Source organism: Acanthochromis polyacanthus, chromosome 3 (genome assembly GCF_021347895.1).
Source record: "Acanthochromis polyacanthus isolate Apoly-LR-REF ecotype Palm Island chromosome 3, KAUST_Apoly_ChrSc, whole genome shotgun sequence".
NCBI classification, from domain to species: domain Eukaryota; kingdom Metazoa; phylum Chordata; class Actinopteri; family Pomacentridae; genus Acanthochromis; species Acanthochromis polyacanthus.
Genome location: NC_067115.1, coordinates 22312637 through 22338029, shown reverse-complemented (window position 1 = coordinate 22338029; position 25393 = coordinate 22312637). Strand labels below are relative to the sequence as shown.

Genomic DNA, 25393 nt, shown 5'->3' with positions numbered 1-25393 from the left:
CTGCAGCGATGCCCATCTGAGTTGCACAATAGATCACTGTCCCTTTGGGAGTGTTAAAAGTGTGTGGGAAGGGTGTGTATTCATGTGCATGTGTGTGTGTCTGTGCGTGTACATCAGCCATCTGTCTCCCAGCTTTTTGACCTTTCCCGGCGTCACACCTGTGACACTGTACTCCTGCCCCTCGACTCAGTAACAAACCGGGGGGATGCACGCAGTCCACACGGATCACATCGATATTGTGAGACATGAGAGCGGCTTCAACAGCGCTGCAGCCAGAGAAGAGTGGGAGGGAACTTTGTCTTGTAGTTAACAGAGAAAAACCAAAGTAAATACAAGCATTCAAAAGCATTTAACGAAGAGGTCAGACATATTCGAGGCAAATTTACATCAAAATTTAAATCAAACGGGATCTATTTATCCTGAATTTCTTCTATAAATCTATTTGTCAGGTGGCATAATTAACACACCCACTTTAAAACCAGGGCTACCTTTCATGCTAAAACGTTTGAAGGGTGCATTAATATGTCAAAACTGCTGAACTGCTACGTGTAAACTCAAAGAGAGGATACCCCTCCTCCTTGACGCTGCTCGGCCAGTCAGATTTAATGAATCCATTTTTACTAGCTGTACTACAAAGTGAATTGCCTGTTTGAATAATAAACTACAATGTAAGTCTATCCATACTATTATATATTAATTATTTTTTCTAATATCTGCAACAGCAATGGCAAATAAAACTCCCATGATTAAATCATCTTTTAAACTGATGTGTGCCAAGCCAACATGAAACTACAAAAAGTAAGAGGTTTACCATAAAAGGGAAAGCATAATCTTTTACTTAGGAATGAATGGCTTCTCAGCAGCTCAACACTATCTGCATTTCTTTGTCTAATAAATTACAAGAACATTTCCTTCACTGCTGTACCTGGTGGCTGTTCCTCTTTTTCCTGCTGATGTGAGACAAAAGGAGACGGTGCCAGACGCTTTAAGAGAAATGCTTTGAACTCAACCTTTAATGACTGCAGCACTGCTCTGCCTCCTGTGATTTCAGCAGCGTAATCACAACCAGAAATCCTGTTATCGCCCTCCTTCTCGCTCGCCGATAACGGGCAATAATGCATGTTTATCATTAATCTCAACACTTTGAGTCCGGTACTAAATCGTGCTGCGACACTGTTCACTGCATACATTCTTCTTCCATACAAGAAAAAAAAAATGCCTGAACTGTCTCTTGTTGCTCGGCTGCCAGGTGAACAGTCCTCCACCTCAGCCAGAACAGAAACCATTTTCTCCATCTTCAACGCTTGGCACTCGAGCAATGCAGCCGCAAGATTACTGACCACAGCGTCCAAGTTTAACTTCATTCACATTTTCAGATAGCAGCTGTGTCCGCTCATCTAAACCCTGCAGCTGTATGAACCTCTTCCAATCTTGTCCACAAGCATCCAAATTAAGATTTAGCTAAGTGATAACATCCCTCACATCCCTCCTGCCTTTCTGTCCGGTCTTCGTTTCATGTAGCAACACAACCACCTTGTACTTCTGTGGATGCTCACTATTTGTTGCAGTGATTACTACAACTAGTGAGGATTACAGTTATGTCATACCAAAACGTATGTATACAGTCATTCCTGAGATTTCAGCATAAAGAAAACTGGAGGCGCTTCTCAGCTGCATGTCTCGTACACAAGCTCTTCTTTAATTTCTTTTCTTTTCATCATTTACAGCCCAATTAACGAATGCTTAAAAATAGACCAGAAAAGAGTTAATCTGTGAAGAATTTTCTCCTTATTGTGGAAAAAAACAATCTCCTCTGTTACATCACTGATGGTAATAATGTGAACATGAGCTGCAATCCTCTGATGAGGCATCCTGAATTCATTATATTGCTCAATTCAGAGAGACAGAAAAAGGGAGAACAGAAACATGGAAATTAGCCAGTTTAGATCAAGCTTTTAACCGCAGGAGAGAAAACACACATAATATACGAAATGATACACTGGATGACCTCACCCTGCATCAGCCCCGATCCAGACTAAATGCATTTGTGGAGGTGAAAATGATAGTGGGTGGAGCAAGTCACTGTGGGTCACCAGGTAGGAGCTAACCTGGATGACAAACAGAAATAAAGAAACTAGACCCGCTCCTGTGTCTTAGTAGAAAGAGAAAGTTGATCACCCAGCTTGGGTGAAGTGGTGAAATGAGAAAAGTAGAAAGGAGACCACAGACTGCCAACAATTTGCAGCAGTGAGAGAACATTTTGTGTATACGTGTACACTTTGCACTAAAATTACAGGAAAAGCTTAATGTCACTTTTTCTGTGGAGCTGTGTGGTGGTGCTGTTGTGTCTGTGGGTATGTCCACCAATGAAATGTCTCAACAACTGCAACATTTTAATATACTGAAATCAATGTAATAATGCTTACTAGAAATTACGATCCCTGCTAAGTCAATGCTGACCAACTGTCTGAGTCAACTGTTTGGGAATTATTTACATCATGAATTTACATTTTTTTTAAAGAATAATAACACAGTCTTACCAGAGGTGGGCGGCCAACCACACACACAGTCTGAAACATGTTCAAATATATGCTGATCGAGACTCATCATTCACTATTTTTCTCTCCTGTCTACTTTGTATTTTTCATTTTAGGTGCAACGGTTCAGACTTGTGCTTTTCACGGCTGTAGAAGCACCACCGGACTGCGTTTTCTCTTTCAGATCTTCATATGGCTCAGTAATGGCTGCAGATGGCAGGACAGTCCCTCGATAGCAACACCGCTGTTATGTAGGAGAGTTCCGGCTTCAGGCATTACTGGGGCTGGAGCCAACGGCTCGAATTGATATGGCTCGGGATCATCACAGTCCTCCACCACACTAATGTCCGCTTCAGGGGATTCGGGAGGGGAAAATTCCTCCACCTAAAAAAGAGCCATTTGTGACATAGGTGTCTTGTGATTCTGTATTGCTTTTTTCTGTGGCCTGGGGACGTCACTGAGCAACTCCTGCACTGTGAAGTTACACTTCAAATGTTCTGCCATGAAATTTGGTACAATCAATCAACTTTTCCTGACTCTTGAGAGAAGCTAAAGTGATCACTTAAAATTTTATGTAGCACTATCATCACGTCTGAATTTAATCCTGTGAAGTATCTAATGAAATTCCCATCAGCCATGGCTTCATTTTGTGTTCTGTGCATCAGTAAATGTTCGAATTCCAACAGACTAAACCACAATGATGAGCGCTGTAAACATTATACCTGCTAAATACGACCACATGACCTTACCTTTAACAATTAGCTTTAAGTACCAAGGAGAAATAAGGATGCAGTTAGGCTTAAAAAGGCAGATGGCAAAACTGTTATTATAATTTGAACTTGAAGGTGGAGCGAGAAGAGAGAAGGGAGACTAAGTGATATTATTTGAATGTAGGGATAACAGTATCAGCTGGAAGATATTCATAGTTTTGCACTCACAAGTGCCATAATTGTCTTTTATTTACCTCTGCACACTGGAGCAATCACAGAGTAAAGTGGATATGTATGGCAGATTAGTGATGGGTGATGGTTGGATCGAGTCACTGCCTAATCAAAGTTTTTTTTGCTGATGCTATTCAACTATCTAATAAACAGTTCCGACCAACTATACTGGCAGCTTCAATTTTGTTTAAAACCTAAAGCTATCATTGGTGCCACCTGTACTTGCTGTAAAATCAACTGCCTTGCGTGCAACAATAAGCCAGATTTGGACCAATAACAAAGACATAGGCATTAAAAGGTGTGCGAAAATTTTACTCAAGGATCCCCCTGCTGTAGCGGCTTGCCTGTAGACTGGAAGACAAAATGCAGGTAATGAAACTCTACCTTTTGTCCAGTTTGTTGGGAAACTACCCTCCTACTGTGCAGTAAAATGTTCATCGCGGCTCCAGTGTTGTCGTACTCGAGTCCCAACAATGATGACTCATGACACATCTCACTCGACTACAGATGAGTCAGTCCTGGACCTGACAAGTTGTGATGCAACTCGGACAGAATGATAGTGACTTGGATTTTAATACAACACACTTGAGGTTTGATATCTTTGCACAGTAAAAAAAAAAAAAAAAAAAAAAAACCTCTGATCAGATCAGAACTCTGTCAATCATTCGAGTCTCCTTATTGTTGCTGCTCATGCACAGGAACAGACTACAGCCTTGCAGGAGAATGGACAACCCGGCTGTTGCTGCTCCTTCTGCCAGACCAAAATAGAAGCGGGAATACAAGCCAAAAACAACCTTGTATTTGTGTCTGACGACTGGCCTTTTCAGAGGAGATCCATTTTAGCTGCATCTCAACAGTCCTCTCCCTACCTGATACTCTGTGTCAACAGCCTGATATCTACAAAAACATTATGTGCTTGCGTGCTGCTTTTTTTCCCCCAGGTCTCTCAACCTGTCAAGCTATGGGCCTTTTGCGGACTGCGAGTGGCCTTTGTAATTTGCATCAGGATAAAAGCATCTACTGAATAAATGCACGCAGATAGCAGGATAAGGAGAGGAACACAAAGACAGCGAGGGAGGACACTCTTGGTCAATTTGAAGAGAAGTGCTGCCCCGTAGACAAGCAAAATGTGTGCATTTGTGTCAGCGCTGAGGTTTGTGTCCGGTTTGTTTATGTACATCTCTTGTGCATGTCTCCCTGTGTGTGTTTGCACATACGCTCCCCTGGTGTTAAGGGGTTGTGTAAGTGTATGCGTTGGCCATGCAAAGCCAGTGACTCAGAGCGGTAGCTGTAGCTGGCTTACTTTCGGGTCAGTTATCAGCAGCAAGTGCGTCTGAGGAGGCATGTTATAAAATGTGCTCGTCTGCAGCAGTCTCACTACGCTACAGGCAGAGGAGAGGAGAGGAGAGGAGAGGAGAGGAGAGGAGAGGAGAGGAGAGGAGAGGAGAGGAGAGGAGAGGAGAGGAGAGGAGAGGAGAGGAGAGGAGAGGAGAGGAGAGGAGAGGAGAGGAGAGGAGAGGAGATATGGCTAGCAGCTAACTAGGGCATCACTGGGTCATTTCACATGAATAATGACATTTCAGGATCTTACTTTCTCTGGCCTCCAGCCTTTACTCTATAGTGTAATTCAGCAAACTTGACTATGGAAAACGTGATTCATGTGCGTTCACGGCAGCTCATATTTAGCTCGATAATCGGATTAACTGTGGAAACTTCAGCGTCCGACTCCGATTTTGGCTTTTTGAGTCTGTTGTTACCCAAGCTGCAAACAGCTGGAGAAACGTTTACGCCGTGTCTGCGGCATACCGATGAGCCAGGAGACACCCTCTTGTTAAATTATTCCATCCCACGTCAACCCCTCCTCCTCCATCACTCCTCCTCCTCCTCCTCCCCCTCTCGCTCTTCCTCTCTGCTCCTCTTGCTGCTGTTCTCCCTTTCCTCCCACTCTCTCTGCTGTGCGCTTCACTTCTTTACGCTTCATAAAATCCAGACGGGACCCTTGCATACGTCCCGCCCCCACACATGTCAATCAAACCCATTTGCCTCATAGCAACAAGATATCGGTGGAGTCCAGGCTCCTCCTTCCACACTCTTCTCCATCTCCTTATAGGGTAACATGTCTGCTTGTCAAACAAAACCCCTCCCAAATGCACCCCCATCCTTTCCCTTCTAGGGTCTCCCCTTCCTCGAACGCCATTTCTGGGAGACTCCCCCTCCTTCATCATACATGTATGCACGGAACACACAATCTCCCAGTTTCCCTGTCATCTCCACACCGGCTGCGTCACTGGTCTTTTCGGCACCACTGCAGCGTTTTTATGAAAGACAAACACTCCAAAACAAAAAGATGATGACACTATTTGTCCACAATTTATCCCTCATTAGAACCCGCACGCCAACCCGGACAAACACATGCGCAGGTGAGCACACAAACTGACATACAGGTCCGTGTTTACCCGACGTGGACGCACCTCTTCCAATGCATTTGATATGACCATGAAACAAGTTCGTCTTGTTTAGGATGGGACTCTTTAATAACACAACGCCCGTCTGGTTGTCCAGTGTGGTTTAAAAATGTACACAAGCCAGCTGTAGGGCGGTGTTGTCACTGTCAATGGCACTATCCAAAGAGTCAGTGAGGGCAACCCCTATCCTTTTCAAGACAGTTTTTTTTTTTTTTTTTTTTTTTTTAAGAGCTACGCAGATGCCTCACAGCAAGCACTTTTACAGTAATTACAGATGCAAATAGCTCCTAAAGAGGCAGAACCGTTATGGCACCTCAAGAATGGAGCAATTTCATAAACTGTTTCGTTAGAAGCATAGTCCAAAAGGTGTTTACCTCACACAGCTCTCTCTTTCCCATCAACATTTTCCTCATGCCTCGAACCATCTAACAATCAGCACAAAATGAGTGACTCATGCAAGTTGCCACGGCAACACGGCTCATTGGGATCATTTAACGACCATCATTGTTAACCCTGCAAAGAATCAATAACAAGATTTGGGAGGTGGAGGCGCCCGGGTGGGTGGGGTGGTGGAAGGAGGGAGGGAGGGAAGGAGGGAGGGAGGGGGGTAAATCCTCACGACCCGTTTACAGTTTATGCAAGCGTGGGCAGTGTGTGCAGCTTTTTTTTCTTCTTTGCAGCAGGTAGGCGTCTCTCCCTTGCCTTAGGGCACACTCTTAGGTGGGGCTTGAGAAAATATTTCAGCGCTTTTGCACCCGATCTGCTGCTACAATTCTCTAAAAGAGGCACAGGTCAAAATTATTAGCACAAGTAGCGCTATTGAAGAGGTAATAAATCACCCCCGTCATGAGGCAAGTTTGAACACATGCACGCACGTAACTGCAAAGTCAGCTCTACGGTCTGAAATTGCGTCACTGAGCGAACTAAACCTCTCCAGCTGACCTACAATATTGTCACATTTCCGCGCTGCTCTCCATGTATTTCAACTCATGTGTCCCTCTCCGCGTAATGCGAGCTTCCTCACCCGCGGGCTTCCTTGGTAACTGGCCGAAGGTGTCCCGCCACCTTAAAATCAATTTCCTATTCTCATGATCCCATTCTCACTCTCTCTCTCTTTACCCCATCCCCTCTCTTTTCCAGGGGCTCTTAAAGGAAAACATTGAGATAACAGCTGCCAGGGCCCCAGGGATAGCAAGAGGAGGGAGAAAAGAGGTCAAACAGTAAAGAGAGCAGGAATCCAAGGTATAGCTGAAAGAGAGGCGCACACATGCAAGCAAAGACAGGAAGAAACGCACACACACACACAGAGAAAACACAACACAACACACACACACTCATCCTGACTCACACCAATTGAAATGTAATGATATGAACATGACACTTTATGCACCAACTTTGCAGCCCACTGTGTGCTTGAGCTTCTGTGTGTTTGTGAAATGTGTGACACAGAAATTACAGTGAGGAGGTGTTGTTAGCTGAATAGAAAGAGATGCAGAAGGGAGAAGGGAGGAAGAGACAGAGCGAGCGAGTAATAACAAAAAAAAAAAAAAAAGACAGAGACAACTGTTCTGTGGACACCTGTCCCTTTCGCTCACAGGCTTGAGCGATATACAAAGACAGCTGCAGGGACAATGAAGAAGAAAGAGTTTTTCACTTACCTCTCCTCCCCCCATTCCTTCTCTGTTTCCACTCTTTTTCCCTTCAGAAATGCCTAAAGAGTTGATCGCGGAAGCAAACTGCTACATATCCAGCTGTACGGACTAACAGACTGTACTGTATGCTCACATAGATTCTTCTGAGCATACATAATACATGGCAGAGCACAGTTTCTGGCAGTGGCAGCTCTTGATGTTCAGATTGCGTGCAGTTCTAGCTCTGGGCAGGAGAACAGATGCCACAACAACGGCGTACAATAATACATCGTCACTCGTGCATTTCACAACGGCGAATCATAATTGCAGCCCGTATCTCGCTGTCATCTTACTACACTAGTTTCAATGTTTATATCCTTCACGGTAACCGGCTGCCGAGTCCTAACAAGAGTCTGAAATGTCCTGACTGGACCAACTCGTAGCAAAAAGGGTCAAGTAGAGTCCTCATCAGTTAGTAGTTAATTAACATTTAATGCTGGATGACAGTGCCGCCCGCTCTCATGCCGTTTCATGTACAGTGGAGCCCAAGCGTTGGCAGATACAGACACAGCCGACACGTACACAGCAGTAGGAAATGAAAAGATATCGAGATAAACACTCACCGACAACACGTTAGGATAGTACAGTCCCATCATCGTATTCTGTGCAACAACTCAAACTGTCGTCGCTCCTCTCTCCTCTCTCTCCTCCCTCTCTCCTTTCCTCTTCTCACGCTGCCTCGCTTTCTCTCTCTCTCTCCCTCTCTGAGCCTGTGTCACCTCACCAGCTCAGTCTCTCTTGTCTGTCTCACAGATTCAAAATCTCCCTCTCTCTGCCCCCGCTCGCTCTGCCTGCCCTGCCAATCCCCTCCCCACCTCCTCCTCCTCCTCCTCCTTTGCTGGCCTCTGTCCCTGTCACTCTCCCTCGCTTTGCTTACTTGCTTTTCTTTTTTCTCCCCCCCACCCTCTCTCTCTCCGTCCTTTCTCTCTCTGTGTCTCCCACTCACTCTTTTCTTTCCCTCTCCCACTCGGTCCTTGCTTTGCCTCTACCCCCAGCCTTCTGTTTTGCTGCTGTGCCCTTGCCTGCTCATCTCTTCTCTGTCTCTTCTCCAGTCCTCCTCCTCCTTTTCCTCCGTTCTCACCCAGATAGCCTGACGCCTCCCCTCCCTCCTACTTCTCTGCCTCTGTCACACCTGCAAACTTTCCCCTCCCCTCTGCCTCTCTCTCATGTCGCAGTCCTCCCCTCCTCTCTCTCGCTCTCTCTCTCTCTCCTCCTTTCTTTCTCTTCTTCTGTTCTCTTTCTTCATGTAGGTGAGCTAACTGGGGCTGCTGGCACCACTGGGAGAGGAAGCAAAGACTTTCCTTCTTTCTCTCTCTCCCTTTTCAGACATGCACCTTGTTACACAAATGCGCTGGTAATATTACATGCCAATTTCACGTTTGAAGTCATTTTTCTGCAAGAGTCACGACTGCAATCAGGTCAGACCCAGTCACATTTCATAACACTTGCAGTGTGGCTCGAGCCCGAATCTCGTCACCTCTGTTTGAGTCTTCAAAGCTGCGCTAATCGATACTCTTGAAAATAACAAAGGGTCAAATGAGCGCAAGGGGTCGCTCATGAATTTACCCTCAGCTTTCCAAAGCGCTTTAGCACCTTTCAGCTCATTGTTTTGGTTTTACTCTCTAATCACTTCTATCATCCACATTTCCAGCAGCCAAAGGCAAAAAGCAAAAGCGCCAATATGAGTTGTGTCCAGCACCAAACAACAGAGCGATAAACTCAGCAAAGCTGGTGAACATAGCAGATATTTTTCTTAGAATTAAATGACACCACTGGGGGCACCAAACACGCCTTGAGCAGGAACTCCATCAAAAATACAACAGAAGGACTGAATGTCAGCATACAAAGCATCATCGCCTCACAACAACTTAATACAGAGGACCAAAGAAGGCCATCAACAATGTCAAAATAAGACTGTTCTCACGGACAAAACATAAAGGCACTGTTTCCTGTTAGTAATTTGTGCAAGTACAATCATGTTCACATCTAGAATTTAAAAGTCTGCAAGAGTGGAAATACTAATGATGGGGTCTTGTGCATATTTTAACTTGCTGAAGAGATGCTGCTTGAATCGGATGATAGCCTCTTTTTATATTTGAATTTTTTCCTCCCTGTGAGTAAATCTTAATTCGCGTTCGCACTGACTGCATACAGAACTAATACTCAGCCAGAAACTTGACATCCAACATGCTAGCAAACTCTAATGATGGGCTTCAACTAGCCTTAAGTGGCGGATGATGCTGCACATCAGAGAACAGAAAACTCGTCATCCTAAAGATGATTCTATTTGGCAACTCAACTCCGTTTTGCAGCAGAGTTAATGCTCCCTCTCACTCACCAGGTGATAAATTCTGCCAGAGCCTTACATGACATACACATCCTGTTGTGAATAAAAACCCATCAATTGGTGATTTATATACAATGAAGAACAACCTCAAATGACTTCAACAGACAGCTAACGCCAGCCTGGTTTCATAATCCATCTGCAGAGGGCTTGTCTCCTGCTTCACACACAGGGCTCCTGCTACTCTCCAGGCTCTTCCTTTCAGGAGCCTTTGATCACATCATTCTCACACTGCTGTTGACAGTTTAGCACCTCAGTGTTGTGGAAGCCTCCGCTGGCCGGCATTGTTTTCTTCCTCTCTGCCTTTTTTCTTCCCTGGTCAGAGGCAAGTTTCACACTTTCAAGCCCCTCAAGTAGTCCTTGACTGACTTCTCTCCATCCTAACAAGTGATTGTTCGCCCAAAGAAAAAGTCTTCAACATTATAATTATGAAGGAAAATGATACAAAGCTCTGTGATCTTACAGTGAATCCAGGCAGTCTAATTCACTTCCAGGCTTCCGCAATATCCACTTGACAGTTCGGGGAAAAAAATCTGCTCTCACACTGAAGCAAATTAAAGGGTACAAGTGAAGATGTAAGACAGATAAAGTGCAGATAAGCAGCCAGAGGTTGCTGGGCATCACGGAGAGCGAGGGATGAGGGGATTATGGGCTGAGCATGAGAGGATGAGTGGATGAACGGAGGATGAGCTCAGGATTAACCACATAAACTGAGCAGTCTAATAACACAATCAGCAGGCTAATACAAAGACAAGCAAACAGATTGTAGGCCTTACACACAGACAATCTCACACAAAACATGCTGCGCAGATGATTCTTTTTAAGAGTGTGTCTTTGTGGGCAGAGAAACTAGAATATCTCTGTGTTTAAGGTGCTAAAAGAGAAAAAAAGATTTAGATTTACAAGCTGAAAGATGATTAATATTGTCTTTGATGATTGAGAGTAGAAAGGAAAGTGGGAGGAGGGTAACACTGGAAGAAGGAAGGTTGTGGAGGCATGTCTTCGTCTACATAAGCAATAAATTATAATCCACACCCCACCTTGTGGTTTAGAGAGCTACACTGAACCATAATAATGCTATATGAATAGTGTAACCAGATAAAGCAAAATATTGGATGAATGGAATGGGAGCACATTATACAACATGGATTTTTGCATGTGTCTGCGGTTGCCCTTACCTGACTGTGAGACGGGTATCCATGGTAACCGAGGGTCAAAGGATCGTTGTTCTGAAAGAGAAATGCAGATTTTTGGAAACATGATCAGCAATTTGTAATTCAAAAAGGACTCGTCTCCTAATATGATGTTCAGTGCTCAGGAATGCCGTTTTATTTATTCTTTATTCCCCTTTCAGTCACGTCTCTATATTTGACTTCACGGCTGCGTGGAATTTCTGTCTCCTAATCAAATTAAGTCCATCAGTGACACACTCCTGCTATCTCCCAGTTCAGTCTCCTCCAGAGTTTTCCACCCAGCGGATCTTTTGTGCTGCTTGTAAAAGACGTGATAACGGGGGCGAGTGAGATCATGCGAGCACGGAGATGAAAGACAGGGAAGAAAGAACGAGTGTCACCACGGCTCTTAAATCATAAATAGGTCAGGAGTGTCAGCGAGCATGAAGCCCATCGGTGTGAAATGCGATCATGAGCCCTGATGCAATCTCCAACACATTCCACTCAATGTTCTGGTTGTGTAAAGCAGCAACGGATACATCAAACATCTGGTGAGTAATTACAGTAAAACAAGACGGGGAGAAAAGAAATCATGTTTGTTTGGAGCCAAATATTAAACAGAAATCACGTCCGTACTCCCTGAAATAGTTTGTAACTCACTTTATTCAGACTCATAACACTGTGTTCCGGCTTTTATGCTAATGTATTCCATTAAAAAGGACGCTTTTCACAGCAATTACAACACACTTTGAAGGGGGAAAACAGATTTGCCTGTCACCGACTTCATATCACTAGATTAGAAAACAACTCCGTTCCTCTCTACTCTCTCTGTCCTTCCCCTCTGATCTTCCTTTCATCTGGAACCAATGTCCCTCGTCTGCTCTGTCCCCGGGGGAACACTTTGCTCTGTGCGCTTCACAGCTTGAGTTCGCCTGATTAATACTGTAGCCATCTAACTCCGGACCCCATGGGGCCATTTCACTAAAACTAAGCACAACGTTTCCAAATGTAAGAGGCTCTGTCGAGGAGGAAGGAGCAGGAAGTGTCTTCGTGATTGAAAAATGCAGGTTGCGCGGCTCTATCTCAAAGCCAAAAATGTACTTAGTGAACTGGCTTTGGGAGGTAGAAGCTCTAAATAATGAAACAGCTCTTAGAGGCTTGAATAACATGAATAAAGTATAAACGGTATTTTACAGAGAGGACAAACTGGAGATGCAGTGTACTGACGGTATGGAGGAGGAAAAACAAAACCAAATAGGAGGAGACATACAGAAACGTATGGAGCAGCACGGTATATCGAAATGAAGACACATCTGGAAGCATCATATTAGATGGGAAAGGAAGCTGGAAGTACAACGGGGAAATGGACAACAACAACAACAAAAAATGAAAACGAGATGGAGGGAGCAAAGACAATGACTCATACATGAGCGGAGTCATGTGCTTAATTTCCTTAAGGAACTGGGAGGGATGAGAGGGGAGGGCTGCACGGAGGCTGCTCAAGTCTCACTCTCAACACCACAGTCGCTTCTACAGAGAAACAAAAGATTCTGTGCTTAATGCAGTCATAGTTAATCGCGGTTCGACCTTATTTGGGCTTTCTTTGTTGTTTGGTGACAAATGAAGCACAGCTGAATCCTGTCTGGGGTGGTGATAGCAGTGGTTCTGGGGGCGGGGTGGCTAAAACAACAGAAGAAACTGCAAGGGAAAGACCGGGTGAGCAATCAGGAGAAAGTAACAAAATGACCTGAAGTCAACAGATGGCAAAGAGGGGGTGAGCAAGGGTGGGAGGCGGAGGAGAGAGGAGCTTGGGGCAGAGGGAGGGGGAGCGAACAGGAGGAGCCCTGTAATAACAAAATCTGAAATGAAGCGAAGGATGACAAGCTCGGTTACCTTCAGGTTTCCTCCTCACATGGCAACAATAATACACCGAGCACATGAACCCTCCAAAAACTACAGGTGGTGGAAGGTGTGTGTGTGTGTGTGTGATTGTTGTGTGTGTTGTCTAATTTGGTCACAAGACTCGTGTCTATTCCTATCGTGTCTTGGGACATCTGAGGAAGGAGGAGAAGAGGAACTACATTTCACTGCTTTGAGAGTCATCCTACCTAACTGCAAAGCAGGGCACTCCATACACTCAGGAGGATGTGAATCCATTTCTTCCACAGAGCACTAATGTGCTAAAGCCTCCGGTCGGCCAGACCATCTGAAGTTTATTTTCCCTTCGATATACCTCACATCCCTCTCACTTTCCACAGTAAACTTACATGTGATTTTTCAAGGGGATGCTGGCTGGAGTCAGTAGGTTTTAGAAGCTGGTGCTACAGTTCTGGGATTAAGGTAATCATATAGCGGCTTCGGCTGCCAAATCACACACTGCATAACAAACCGATGTCCGCTGCACTGATCTGTATCTCAAAAAGATTTAATTCAGATCTGATAGGAGCAAATTTTCTTGTAATTATTTACTGCAAAACATAATTGCCCATAATGATTACTTCATTTCAACATCATTCCAGTGAAACTAGAGACTCCTACTGGGTGTTTGCTCCTGATGCTGATGCCCGGATTTGGAGGAACATGGCGGCTGCTGTTCATTTTGGACATTTCAGTAGGGAGATGTTAAATTTGTTCATAAAACTGGAGCTAAACCATCAACTCCAGGGTGCTGGGCAGTGAAGAAAGTGGAGAAACTAAAAACAAATGACCAGATTTTTATGTCCACATTCACAACTACTTTCATTATTGCTTAACCTGCACAATACTTTGCCGAATGATTGGTCGAAGAAATGCCAGACGTCCGCTAAGAATGTCCATTACAATTTGCGGAGCCTAAGGTGACGTCTAGAAATTGCATTTTCAAACGTTTTTCAACGAGTCAATTTACTCAGTGCATTTTGTGATCACACAAGAAAAAGAAATGGAAGCTGTTGAGGCTTCTGAAATAGTGGCATTTGAACAGCTAGAAATAACAACTCTTGAGCATTTCTGTTCAAAAAAGCATTGCAATTGCTCCAGTCATAATTAGTTTATGTCCTACAAGTATTTTACTTGCTATTATTATTTTGAACATACTGACCGAAAGATTATATACTGATACATGTATTTTCCTGGCTGACTAACTAAAGTAAAAATCATCCCAAATGTACTGATGTTGATGTATAACTACATGAAAAAGACCACAGCAGCACCAGTTGTAGCCAATCTTTTATATAAGCACGAATTAATATCCTACTATTCACCATCTAAACCAGACACACTGCAGGAGCATCAAATCACTTAACTGCAGTTGATGTGTGAGGATAACGACACTTTAAGCACATCAAATCTTCCCCTGAGCAGAGTCTCAAACACTGATGGACTCTCTTGAACACAAATCAATCAGCGGATTTCTACCAGCAATTTATCACAGGAAAAACAGGGGCCCAAAAACTAAACAAATATTCTCTACCGGGCTGTAGGAGTACATTTTTCTTGCTGACGTTTTCATACTATTTCAGTGCCGGGGCTGAGATGAAAGTACAGAGGGGTGATCCACCTACATTAATGTCCTAGTCAAGTCATTTGTCCTCGGTGCTGTCACCGCAGGCAGGACCTTATTAGGTTAGAGAGAGCCCCGGTTCCTACGCAGAGTGACAACAAAACACGGGCCGCTCAGCAGCGGGCCAGATGGATATTGAAGCCGACAACCTCCTCTCAACATTTCCCACAATCTGACTCGGGCTGAAGAAGCAGGGTGTTGTTATGAATCCCCTGAAAAATCCCCCGATGCTGCACTGGAATGTGAAACAAGCTGATCATGTGTTGGTGTGGAGAGCAGAACACTCAATATTCATTTAAAATCCCCATCACTGGATAATATCAGCACCAAGCTAATTTCGGCGAGCGGCAGCGAACATTTGAACACAGGCTGCTGAAAGCACTCAAGCTTTTTCTTCTTTCTTCCGCTGGCTTCATTTCGCCCGTGTTAGCCGAGCACTCATTAATCTACTACACGCTGCACAGATTTATAAATGCGCTGCTGCTCGGCTAGAACTTTGCAGATCTGACTTGACAGAGCATTTCTTCCCCTGTGGTGTGGTGACATCACACCCGAATGAGAAAAACAGCGGTGTCAATAACCAAATGAGAAGGAGTCCATTATTAGGCTGCAGTGGTGCAAAATGGATTGCTCTCAACCCCAACCACACCCCATCGTGCTTGGCTTCACGTGCGGGTCAGAGTTCACCTCTTGCCGTGATGTCAGCAAGAAAGGATTTTTCCTTTTTTTTTAAAATAAAGGATGGAAAGAATTAAGGAAGGGAGGCGCTGTGCTTTACCAGGCTGCTGCTCGCTGTAATATTTTCCATCCTTTACCCTCTTCTGAAGATTACAGAAGCAGCTCCCTGCATTTTTATAGATGTTTCTTGGAAAGTCAAGAGCGCCGGTTTATAAAAAAAAAAAAAAAAAAAAAAAGTAGGAAAACTGAACGTCACTCAACCCAGTTCGCTTCTAGAATAATAATGGTGTCACCAGGTTAGAAGAATAAAAATACGTCACAGTGTTTTATACACTCACACTGGGATTGGAGAGCGGTTGTGTGTGAGGCACTGGACCACGGAGGAAAAAAATAGTCTATACAGTGGAGTTATTTTGAAAAGGCCAAGCTTGGATTGAAACCCAGTGAAGTTCTGAGAGTCACGAAACAAATTTAGAGCTGTGAGTGTCGCCCTTTTTCCCTGTTGTGCATTAACTTCTCATTGAAAATACTGAAAAATTTCCCATCAAGGTTCAGAGTTATGCATTGAGATGTCTGATTTTGTCCAATCAACAGTTCATAAACTAGAGATATTCAATGCAGGATGTAAAGGGAGAAAAATAGGAGAGAATTAGTCAATTATAAAAGCAGCTGGTGAATATTTTTCGATTCATCAACAACTTATTGCACCAATTTCTACATTATAATCTTAATCTGGATCTCACCGTCTGCATATGCATGTGTCACTGTGGGCATCCTATAAATCCTCTGCCTTAAATAAGCATCTCAGAGATCAGTGTGGTTATAATGCCCCCTCCAGTATGAGATGTGATCCCATTAGCGGGGAAACAAAGCCTCTTTGCTGCCAGTGATAGGGCAAATCTGTTCCTGCACCAACTGAGAGTGGGGGGGGGGGCGGGTTATCTCTCCCACTCTCATTTCCGGACTGTCCAGTCGGTCCACGTTCAATACATTTTAGGGCCTGAAGCTATTGATCTGTGCTTCTCTCTCTCTACCACACACAAACACGCTTCCACTCACATCTGTTTTTAAGTGCATTACATTTCTGAGCCTGTCTGTCAGCACTCACCGACAGCACGGCGATGTAAAGCCAGCCATTTAGCTTCCCCAAACAGGAGCAAACAGGCCACTTCACCTCCATTACTGGTGCTTTCAGTGACAGAGAAATAAGCTTTCTGTCTTCCACTGGAGTACTTCACCCGACATAATCAACCCCAATGATATCCTGAGCAGCCCCCCTGCCCCACCACGATGCTCTGTTAACAGCAGTATTCCACCATTTATGGGTCAGAGAGGGGGAAAAAACAGCAGCAAATTGATTTTGCCGACACTGAAAGAAAATAGTTTAACATCTAATAGAGGTCACTCCCAACAGTCATGTTGACAGAAGCAAGAGTGTGAAGATCAAGGTAATTAGATTGATTAGATGTGGGCCTGATTGCCCCCCAATAAAGCTGGTGGTCTTTGTTTATCTCAAATACCCCCTCCAGCCTGCCCTCCCACCTCAGAGACCAAGCAAGCAAACACTGGCATCAGTTCCCAAATGTAGTCCACACCATTATGCCACATGGCACTGGGCCTTTTTTTCCCTCTCTTTTTTGCATAATGAAAGGTCAGGTTTGTTTACATTATCCACCCTCTGCTGGGACTCTGTCTGTGCTTTTGCAGATATTCATAAACCAGAAAGATATTCTTTTTGGACAGTGTCTCAGCAGGTTAATACACACCGGATGGTTGCAATTCCTCCTTTAAATACCAGTTTGAGCTGCAATGTGGTAGCTAACAGCCCGGTTAACACCGTGGATTACACTGGTACTATTCCAGCGCCCTCCTAAAACTGAATTAAAAGGACGCACAGTCATTTACAGCTGGGAAACGTGGTGGTATTTCCTGCACAGCTGGTAATGGACTGAGCAGAGGATATGGAGGGCCTTCTGTTGGAGCTATAGCTCCAAACCAGCCACTGCAAGTATCACTTAGGCATGAGAGCAGATCACAGATGTAACCACAATAGAAGCACTGAGCCGGTGTTGGGTAGAAAATGAGCACGCATGAGAACATCAGGAGTACAGTGCGGAGTGCAGTCGTGTCTGTTTTTACTGTATTTGGACAAAAGAGTTGCCTCCTCACCTGACCAACCTCGCCGATCCCTCCTGAGCCGTCAATGCGGGGACGCTTGCACTCCGCCCCGGCCGAGTCCACCAGAGCCGCCGCCGTTTGTCCGTCGGGCTCCGGGTCTCCGCGCTTCATGCCCCGGACAGCTGCCGGAGCGCCGCCCGGGTTGGGATGCACCCCGGCCATGGTTTCCAGCTCTCTATCCCTGTCCATGAGACCCCGGGACACAGGCAGCATGATGGATGCAACGTCGGTCGACATTAACATTTAAAAATCTTCTTTTGTTCCCTTCCTTTAGCTAAACTGGGTCTTAAAAACCTAATCCGGAGCACCTCTGTGCTTGAAGCGAGTCGGTGTTGGATTGAAATGACTTCAATATGCCAAGTAGCCTTCTCTGTGTTTTCCACTGGGCCTTTGTATGATCACCCCCTTAAAGAGTTGATGTATCTGGAAATGTTTTGGCTCCCTGGTTAAGAATTTGCACCTAAATACAAATCATAAACACCGCTTTCTCCTGATTCCAAAACACAGCGGTTCAGTTTTAAAACAATTGCGGGTTATTTTGCAGCCCTGTAGCCCCTGTCTGCTGACCGTGTATTTATTTACTGCGGGGCTGCCTAAGAGGCCTACGTTATTTCAGATCATAACAAACCAATTAAACGAACACCGATCAAAACAATGGCTCCTGAGCTGCTTCGCCTACCGCCCAGTTTCCATTTGCCCTCTTTTTTCCTTCCTATACGAGAGCCGTGTGTTTTAACACGCTGCCGCAACCTCAAGACGAAAAACCCCTCAACATGTCTTCCCTGTCGCCTTTTTCCTCCCTATTAGCCACAGACTTGTACCACAGAGCAGAGGTTCACTGAAAGTCAATCCTCCTCCTCAGCAGCTTCCCATGTTAGTCCGCAAGTCTGCGTATTTGAACGAAAAGACGCTCTCTTACAAAAAAAAAAACACAACCAACCAAAGGACGGACGGACGGACGGACGCAGAGGCTGCGGTGTTTCCTTCTCCCTCTCTCTCTCGCTTATTATTTTCTTTCCTCTCTCCGTTTTTCCCGGTGTGTTCATGTAGCGTGTGTGTTACAGAAAGGAAATTGTCCTCCCTCCCTCCTCCTCCTACTCTCTTGGTGTAGTCATTCCCCTCCTCCTATCTTCCGCTCTGCCTTTGAACGCCGAGCCAGGCAGCCATGCAGCCTGCAAATACACGCAGTGTGCCGCAGTGCTTCCATACATTTTCCCTCCCCTCAGGGAAACGTGTTAATGTATGTGTGTGTCTAAGAGGGTTGGTGGGGGTCTTGTGGGCCAGAGGCAGTGCTATGCTCTTACAGTCTGTACATTCAAAAAAGAAAAAAAACGCTTTAAATCAAATGCTCCTTTTGCGCATTTCTACTTGTGCGCAATTCTCCCCCAGGAAACAGCCTAATGGTGGTCACATCACATGGCTGAATATTAAGAGGTGGGTTGCTCTGGAAGATTTCATGCCTCACTCATTATAAAACCTACAGCCAGGCCAAGGTCTTCACACAAGCCCAGCTGTGAGTCATGCAGCATGGAGTACCTTATGTTCCTCTGGCATTTTTATTGCTTGGATGACACCCAGTGGTCAAAGGGTACCATGAGAAGCGAATACTTCAAAGGCAATTTGCTGGAGCAAATTACTGTACAAGCACAAGCTGATTTTTAAAATCCTAATCCTGCCTTGCAAGACTGTAGATGGGTTGGCTCCACCACTTTACACCTACAATCCTTAACTTTCTGGGTGCTCATTATTTTCATTATTTACATTTTTAGTAAAATTTTAAAAAGGCTCTTTGTTCTAATGACTTCTCTACTCTTTCTGCTTTGATAACTTGTTTTTAGGAACGCACTCATTTGCTTTCTTGATGAGAAGATCAAAACAACTCTGCATGTAAAGCTAGGAGGCCGTTAGCTTAGCTTAGCATACAGACTTGAAACGGGGAAACTGTTAGCCAGGCTTTGTCTGAAGGCGACAAAATCCACAAGCAAACGCCTCAAAAGCTCACTGTTCAGCATTTTTCTCCAACTTGGTCAATTCCTCCAACATCTAATAAACAAATGCAAACTGAAACAGCACTGATAAATTGTGGTTTTAGAAGGCGACTGCTTTCAGGCAGGCAGCAGTGGCTTATGTTCAGTCTCCACTTCATGCCTTATCACCCAAGTAAGCCTAAAACAGCTTTTATGCTTTGGTTTTATGTTTGTATGTTGTTGTTTTTTAGACAATGTTGCTTAATGAGCTTTACAGGTGCTGGTAGGGAGTCTTGTTTTAGGTGTATGCATGCCTCCCAAAATGTCAGTTACAATGTCATCTGTGGATTCAATATTCTACCTTTAATAGGCCTATCTGCATGTATTTAACTTCCAAAGTCTCAAAAAGACTCAATGGGTGGTGTGCGCTATAAATAAGTTCCCAGCATACAAGGTTGAATAACCAGTCTAAGTAAACTGCCCCAGGGCACTAAATGCCCCAGGCTTGCTGCATTTTTGGACCATGAGAGGGATAATATAATGTAGGAGGGGCCCTTTAAGTTATTTAATGATTTTATGGCTCATTTACGAGGGGGTAAGCCATTCCAAAGAGGACACTCATATTCCTAAATAAAGGAGCGTAATGAGATTACAACACTGTAAACCCAGGGCTGAGTAATATTCTATCAAAGGAATACAGTACATAGAAGCCTAGAAGCTCGTTTTTGTTCCAACACGCCCAAGCAAGTTAACTGTCCCTGTGTGATGCAGCTTGAGTGGAAACATTCAGAAGTCCCCACTCAGATGCAACGCCCACACTGATGCATCGGCCTTTGTTTTCTTTGCTTAGGGCAGATTGGTTGCATCCATATTCTCCAGTTATCTTACTCAAACATGCATACTTTAAATGCTGTAAACCTTTAAACCCCACATAAGGTTCAACAAGTCAGGATGAGTCTGACTCTAGCTCAGTCCACTCCATGCCGACCACGTGTCTGTACAAACAATGCTGCCTCCCACTTTTTTGATGGAGTGCCACTTCCCTCTGTAAACCTAAATGGCTGCAAGCTGAGGAACAAAAGCAAACAAACACCCCCGTGTTATTTAAGAGCTTTTATTGGCAGTTAAACGAGTGATGTCTCTGAGACCTGCAAAGTGAAGAAAAGATGCGGTCAGAAAGTAATTCTGAGATATAAAACAGGAGCTGAACACAACTGTTGTGCGACTCACCACAACATCATCCTGACGAACTTCTAGCGTCTTCCATGTCGTAACTGAAAAACAGGAAATAGATCAGACTTGATAAATAATTCAAAACTCTCATTACTAAAACATTGTCCTGCTGTCGTGTGGAACTGTAGCTACTACAGACTCTCAGGCTGCTTTCATTGTGGAGGAAGATTGTAACGAGGCCCATTCATGGGCGTTTTATACAATTTACCAGAGTCCATAAGGGTGTGGTGGATGTTTTGAGGACTGAAAGTTAGTCACCGTCACTGGCCAAAGCATCCCTCGACACAAGGCCCGTCACGTGGCGAGCAGATTTCAGTTGAACACATGAAGTAGATCTAAGAGGAGGCACAAGCAGAGCACAATTGACGGCGTGTCCAGTCTCGAGAGCGTGCAGTGTACTACGGCAAACAGCTGCTGGCAATCCTGAATTGGCCAGAAAATTTGCAGTTTACAAAATGGCCTCTCCCCATCTCCTCATAATGAATGCTGATGGAGAGATTTAGAGATAAAACTGCAAATAGTTTCATTTTCCCAAGACGCTATGCTTCTGCACAAAAAAAAAAAAAAGAAACCGCGTGAATTTGCCCTCAGGGAACTTTCACATACTACCAACCCACTTCTGCTCTAAAACAAGACTATCTATTCCCTGGGGCGCACATTCACAGGCAGACAGCTGCACCTTTGACATTTTTGTCTTGCTGCAACACATAAGAACTGTAGGGTAAGAGGGATTAAAGCAACAGTTTGACATTTTGGGAAATATGCTTTTTGACATTCTTGACAAAAGTCAGAAGTAGGTAGAAGCAGCTGGTGATTAGCTTAGACTGGCTGGAAATGGAGGGAAACCATTAACCTGGGTCTCTGCAAAGGCAAAAGAACCGTAAAAACTTGTATAAAGTTGCATGTCATTTTTAAATCAAGTTTTTCCACTGCACACACAAAACAAGCTTATTAGTAGGCTTTAAATATGTTGATGGGCAGATCTGCTACCTTTACACAGAGCCAAGATACCCGTTTCTACATTTTCTGTCGTTATATCAAGTTAACTCACAAGTAAGGACATTCCATAAAAGCTCTTTTATATGGATAATATTAAATCAGATGCCTCAATCGAACACTTAAACCAGACTTCAAGTCTAAAGCTTGCTCATTAAGGAGGGGACTAATGCCAAATCGTCAACTTAAGAACACAATTAATGCATTCAGATCTCTACAAAGTATTTCCACGCCATTATTTCTAGAACTCAAGAGTGTCTGCTCATCCTTACCTCTTCATCTGGGTCCTTGAACTCACCATCGGGAAGGAACTGGAAGGTTCTGATGGTGAAGCGGCGGGTCTGGCTCTGGGGAGAAGTTGGGTGCTGGCTAGACACGGCCTGCAGCTGGGCTGGGTCATAAGGATTGGGACATCTAGAAGTAACATGAAATTAGAGCAACAGTTCGATAACAGGACAACAGGTATCAGAACTATACTTCCCTTCACTTGTCCAGTTCACTCCCTGCAGCACAAACACTTCAAAAATGAGATATTTTTGTTGGAGTAAATCTTGATTTTTGTTGCTTCTGCAGAAGCCTCCTCCTCTGCCGAGCTCGATAATTTTTTTTTGTTTGTGTTCTCTTCACAGAGGAGATGCTTCAACATACCCGTTGTAAAGCAGCACCCACACAGCTTTTCCTGAGCGGGGGTAGGCCACGCAGTAGTGCACCAGCAGCACTAAACTGGGATCTGGAGAGTTGAGGAGCCGTACTTCCAGATAGAGAGGTTTCCCCAGCAACATCTGCATGGGCTGGTGATACTGTGGGTAGTAGCTGCTGTAATGGGCATCTCATATGAGATGGGCGTAAAGTAGAAAGAGATTTTATCTTGAGCCAGTTTTTAAACACTTAAAACCAAGTACAAGTTCTCCAAGAGCTGAAATTATGGATTTTACTGTAACAAAGATTTTTTACATTTCATCTTCCTTCCATCACAACAAGAAACACGAGATTATTATTTTTTTAGATGTTGAAAAGCAGTTGTTGGTGTTGAAATGAGGGCAATTTACCTTTGGAAATCCTGAGCTGGACACCAAACACCCCTGCGTGTGAATTTCAGGACCAAGAGAGGGACTTTTGACCACATAGCTCACTGTCAGTAGCGCTCCTGGCATGAATCTGCACTCAACCAACAACCTGAGAACAATGGAGAAGACAGAAAGCATGATACATACAGTTATTATTTTATTTCTTGTCCTTCTGTGTCCTGCGTGACTTGCAACAATCATTTTTGCTCTCCCTTCCAATGTGACTGTTTGGACAAATACATTTAATTTCTGACGCGAACCAACAACAAGTCTTTAATAAAAGCAGTTCTGAGACCTTAAATCTGAGAAAGTGGCTTCTAAGGAACGTTTTCTGCCACTGACTTTCTCTCATCACTCAATTTAATTGTCTATATTGTCAATTTCACATCGCAGGTCCTGTCATTTAGTTTTTGCTTGTTTTGTCAGATGACGTAGTCATTAGAAAACAATGACTTCACTGAAAACCGTATTGTTAATGACAGCGGGTCAATATAGTAATGCATTTAAAACAGAAAAACCTGTAAATGAGAGCAACTATATCATGCATTTGGCTGCATTCAAACAGTATACGTGATAAGATAGGTACAAACAAACAAAATGAGCGTTTCCGTACCTGTGTTAAGACACATACATTTACAAGTGAAATTCAGCTTTAGACCCAAAAAAATACAGCTAAACAGAAGACAAGAGCCAGACATGAGACACTGGACTCAAAGACCCAGTGGAGACACCCTCATCGGGTATAATGGCAGTGGATTGTCTCCAGCAGCTGTGATGGAGTGACTGAAACAGGTAGTGACATGTTCTGACCTGACAGGAGAGTCTCTTGTGATGGTGCCATAGTTGAGGCTGATTGTTTGAACCTTGTTGATGACCTCCACCATATAGACTACAGTTTTCCCCACCACCTGTCAGAACAGAATTGGAAGAACAATTTGTATACAGACACGAACATATACCAAACAGTACTGACTGCTTAAGAAAAATACGTTCTGGTGCTTTTTTTTTTTTTTTTTTTTTTTTACTTTCAACAAATCCCATTAATAAAGAGGCAAAAAAATGAAAAAGGGTCACTAAATGAAAAGAAATTGCAGTGGTCATATTTACAGTAATAAAGGAACATGCTAGCATGTGTGACAGTGTCTCTCAGTGTTATGTTAATAACACACTATCAGCTAGAATATAAGACCATTTTCTCCCTGGAAATTATATGATGACTCAATTACATGTTCACAATGTGAGATATTCTTTTAGAGTATTAATATCTGAATGGCCTCACAGGTGAGAAGTAGAGTCTATGACTGATAGAAGACATCAAAGTGGGCTTCACACATTACACTATTTCTCATGAGAAAAAAGGGCTCAAAGATGAGGACTCTTTTCTTTGGCTTAATAATATTTCAGGAAACTTTCCCAACAGGATGCGTGTCAAAGTGTTTCCTATCCGCAAAAAAAAAAAAAAAAAAAAAATCTCTCTCAAAAACAGATGTGTCGTCTTATAATCATGATTGCCATATATTCAGTTCAGTATGGTAGCTTTTGGACATTACAGTGGAGATCTATGGCACAAAAGGAATAAGATGTCAGGCTTTTGTCACACGAGAAATACTTCAAAGACCAATTCAAAGCTTATGTTCATCTTTTTTATGAGATTCATTATGAAGAAAAGGCTGAATGTAACTATAAACTATTCTTTAAATCAACACTTCAGCTGGATCAGACAGTCCATGAATTCAGTTCTTGCACTGGGTCGTACTCAACCCTTCAATATTTTAAAGTGTTTTCATTCATTTAGTCTCACCACTCTGCGCGTCCCGCAGCCGTCCATCGGGATCTTGAACAACGCGTAGTTAGAAGTGACTCTCTCAGGTTTGCAGGTAGAGTTGCTGGCAGCGACGAGCATGGTGGGGGAAAGAGGGGGCTCGGTGAGGGCGGCGGGCACAGAGAAGACAAAGTGGCGGTCAATAGTGCACTCTGGAGGGGGATGCAAAACACACAAACAGATACGCATGCACACTTATGTAAGGTCAGATGAACAAAAGGTCAGAAATCTCAGGAGGCAATTGATAATGAGACCCAAGGTATCTTATACCCTTTTCACATTCTGTGTCACTGCCAGCTTGAATCATGCTGCGCTGGCCCCGAATGTGCCTCTTCACACATCCAGCAGCTGTAGAGCTTACATTTCCGTACCCAAAACAGCTCAACTGTACTCAGCTAAGTGCGTGAAAATGCCAGTAGGGACACAGATTGCGGGCTCACCGTCCATGGGGTAGTAGCAGGCAGGGGGGTGCTTGTTGAAGCAGCAGCCCATGGAGAGGCACTGTGGCTGGGATACAGAGCCCGATCCGCAGGGGAGACGCTGGTCGCTAGGAAGGTTGCACTCTGAGGGACAGCACGACAAATGTCAGCTGCACAGTTAAAATAACTCTAAATGGCCTGGAGAAAACACCCTTTGGCAACTTGAACAGCCTTTCAGGGAGTAAATATATAAAATCTATCTACCTGCTTGGACCCAGGGATGAGAAACCGGGCAGGAAAACTGAGCCTCCTTTCTCCCTTTAGTGTCAGGTAGGAGACAGT

At 44.1% G+C, this 25393-nt stretch overlaps 1 protein-coding gene and 1 pseudogene across 4 annotated transcripts; both read right to left on the bottom strand.

Moving 5' to 3' along the window:
• The window catches only part of LOC110965336 (RNA binding protein fox-1 homolog 2-like), a 35610-nt pseudogene extending 16871 nt beyond the window's left edge, over window positions 1-18739 (bottom strand).
• Window positions 18740-20612: 1873 nt separating this feature from the next.
• Window positions 20613-25191, bottom strand: LOC110965338 (zona pellucida sperm-binding protein 4-like). 4 transcript variants are annotated; one of them, XR_007941032.1, is made up of 8 exons: window positions 25073-25191; window positions 24612-24784; window positions 23621-23718; window positions 22392-22919; window positions 22016-22157; window positions 21006-21082; window positions 20745-20788; window positions 20613-20662 (listed from the first exon to the last, which is right to left on the bottom strand). XR_007941032.1 is itself a non-coding variant. In XM_051945851.1 (7 exons), the coding sequence occupies exons 1-5, from the start codon at window positions 25122-25124 to the stop codon at window positions 22462-22464; spliced, it is 561 nt and encodes a 186-aa protein (XP_051801811.1). In that variant the 5' UTR covers window positions 25125-25191; the 3' UTR covers window positions 20795-21082; window positions 22016-22157; window positions 22392-22461. The 4 variants fall into 4 exon arrangements, 1 of the variants encoding a protein (XP_051801811.1); XM_051945851.1 differs by lacking the exons at window positions 20613-20662; window positions 20745-20788 and having other exon boundaries at window positions 20795-21082; window positions 22392-22572; window positions 22793-22919; XR_002596659.2 differs by lacking the exons at window positions 22392-22919; window positions 23621-23718; window positions 24612-24784; window positions 25073-25191 and having other exon boundaries at window positions 20956-21082; window positions 22016-22373.
• Window positions 25192-25393: the final 202 nt, after the last annotated feature.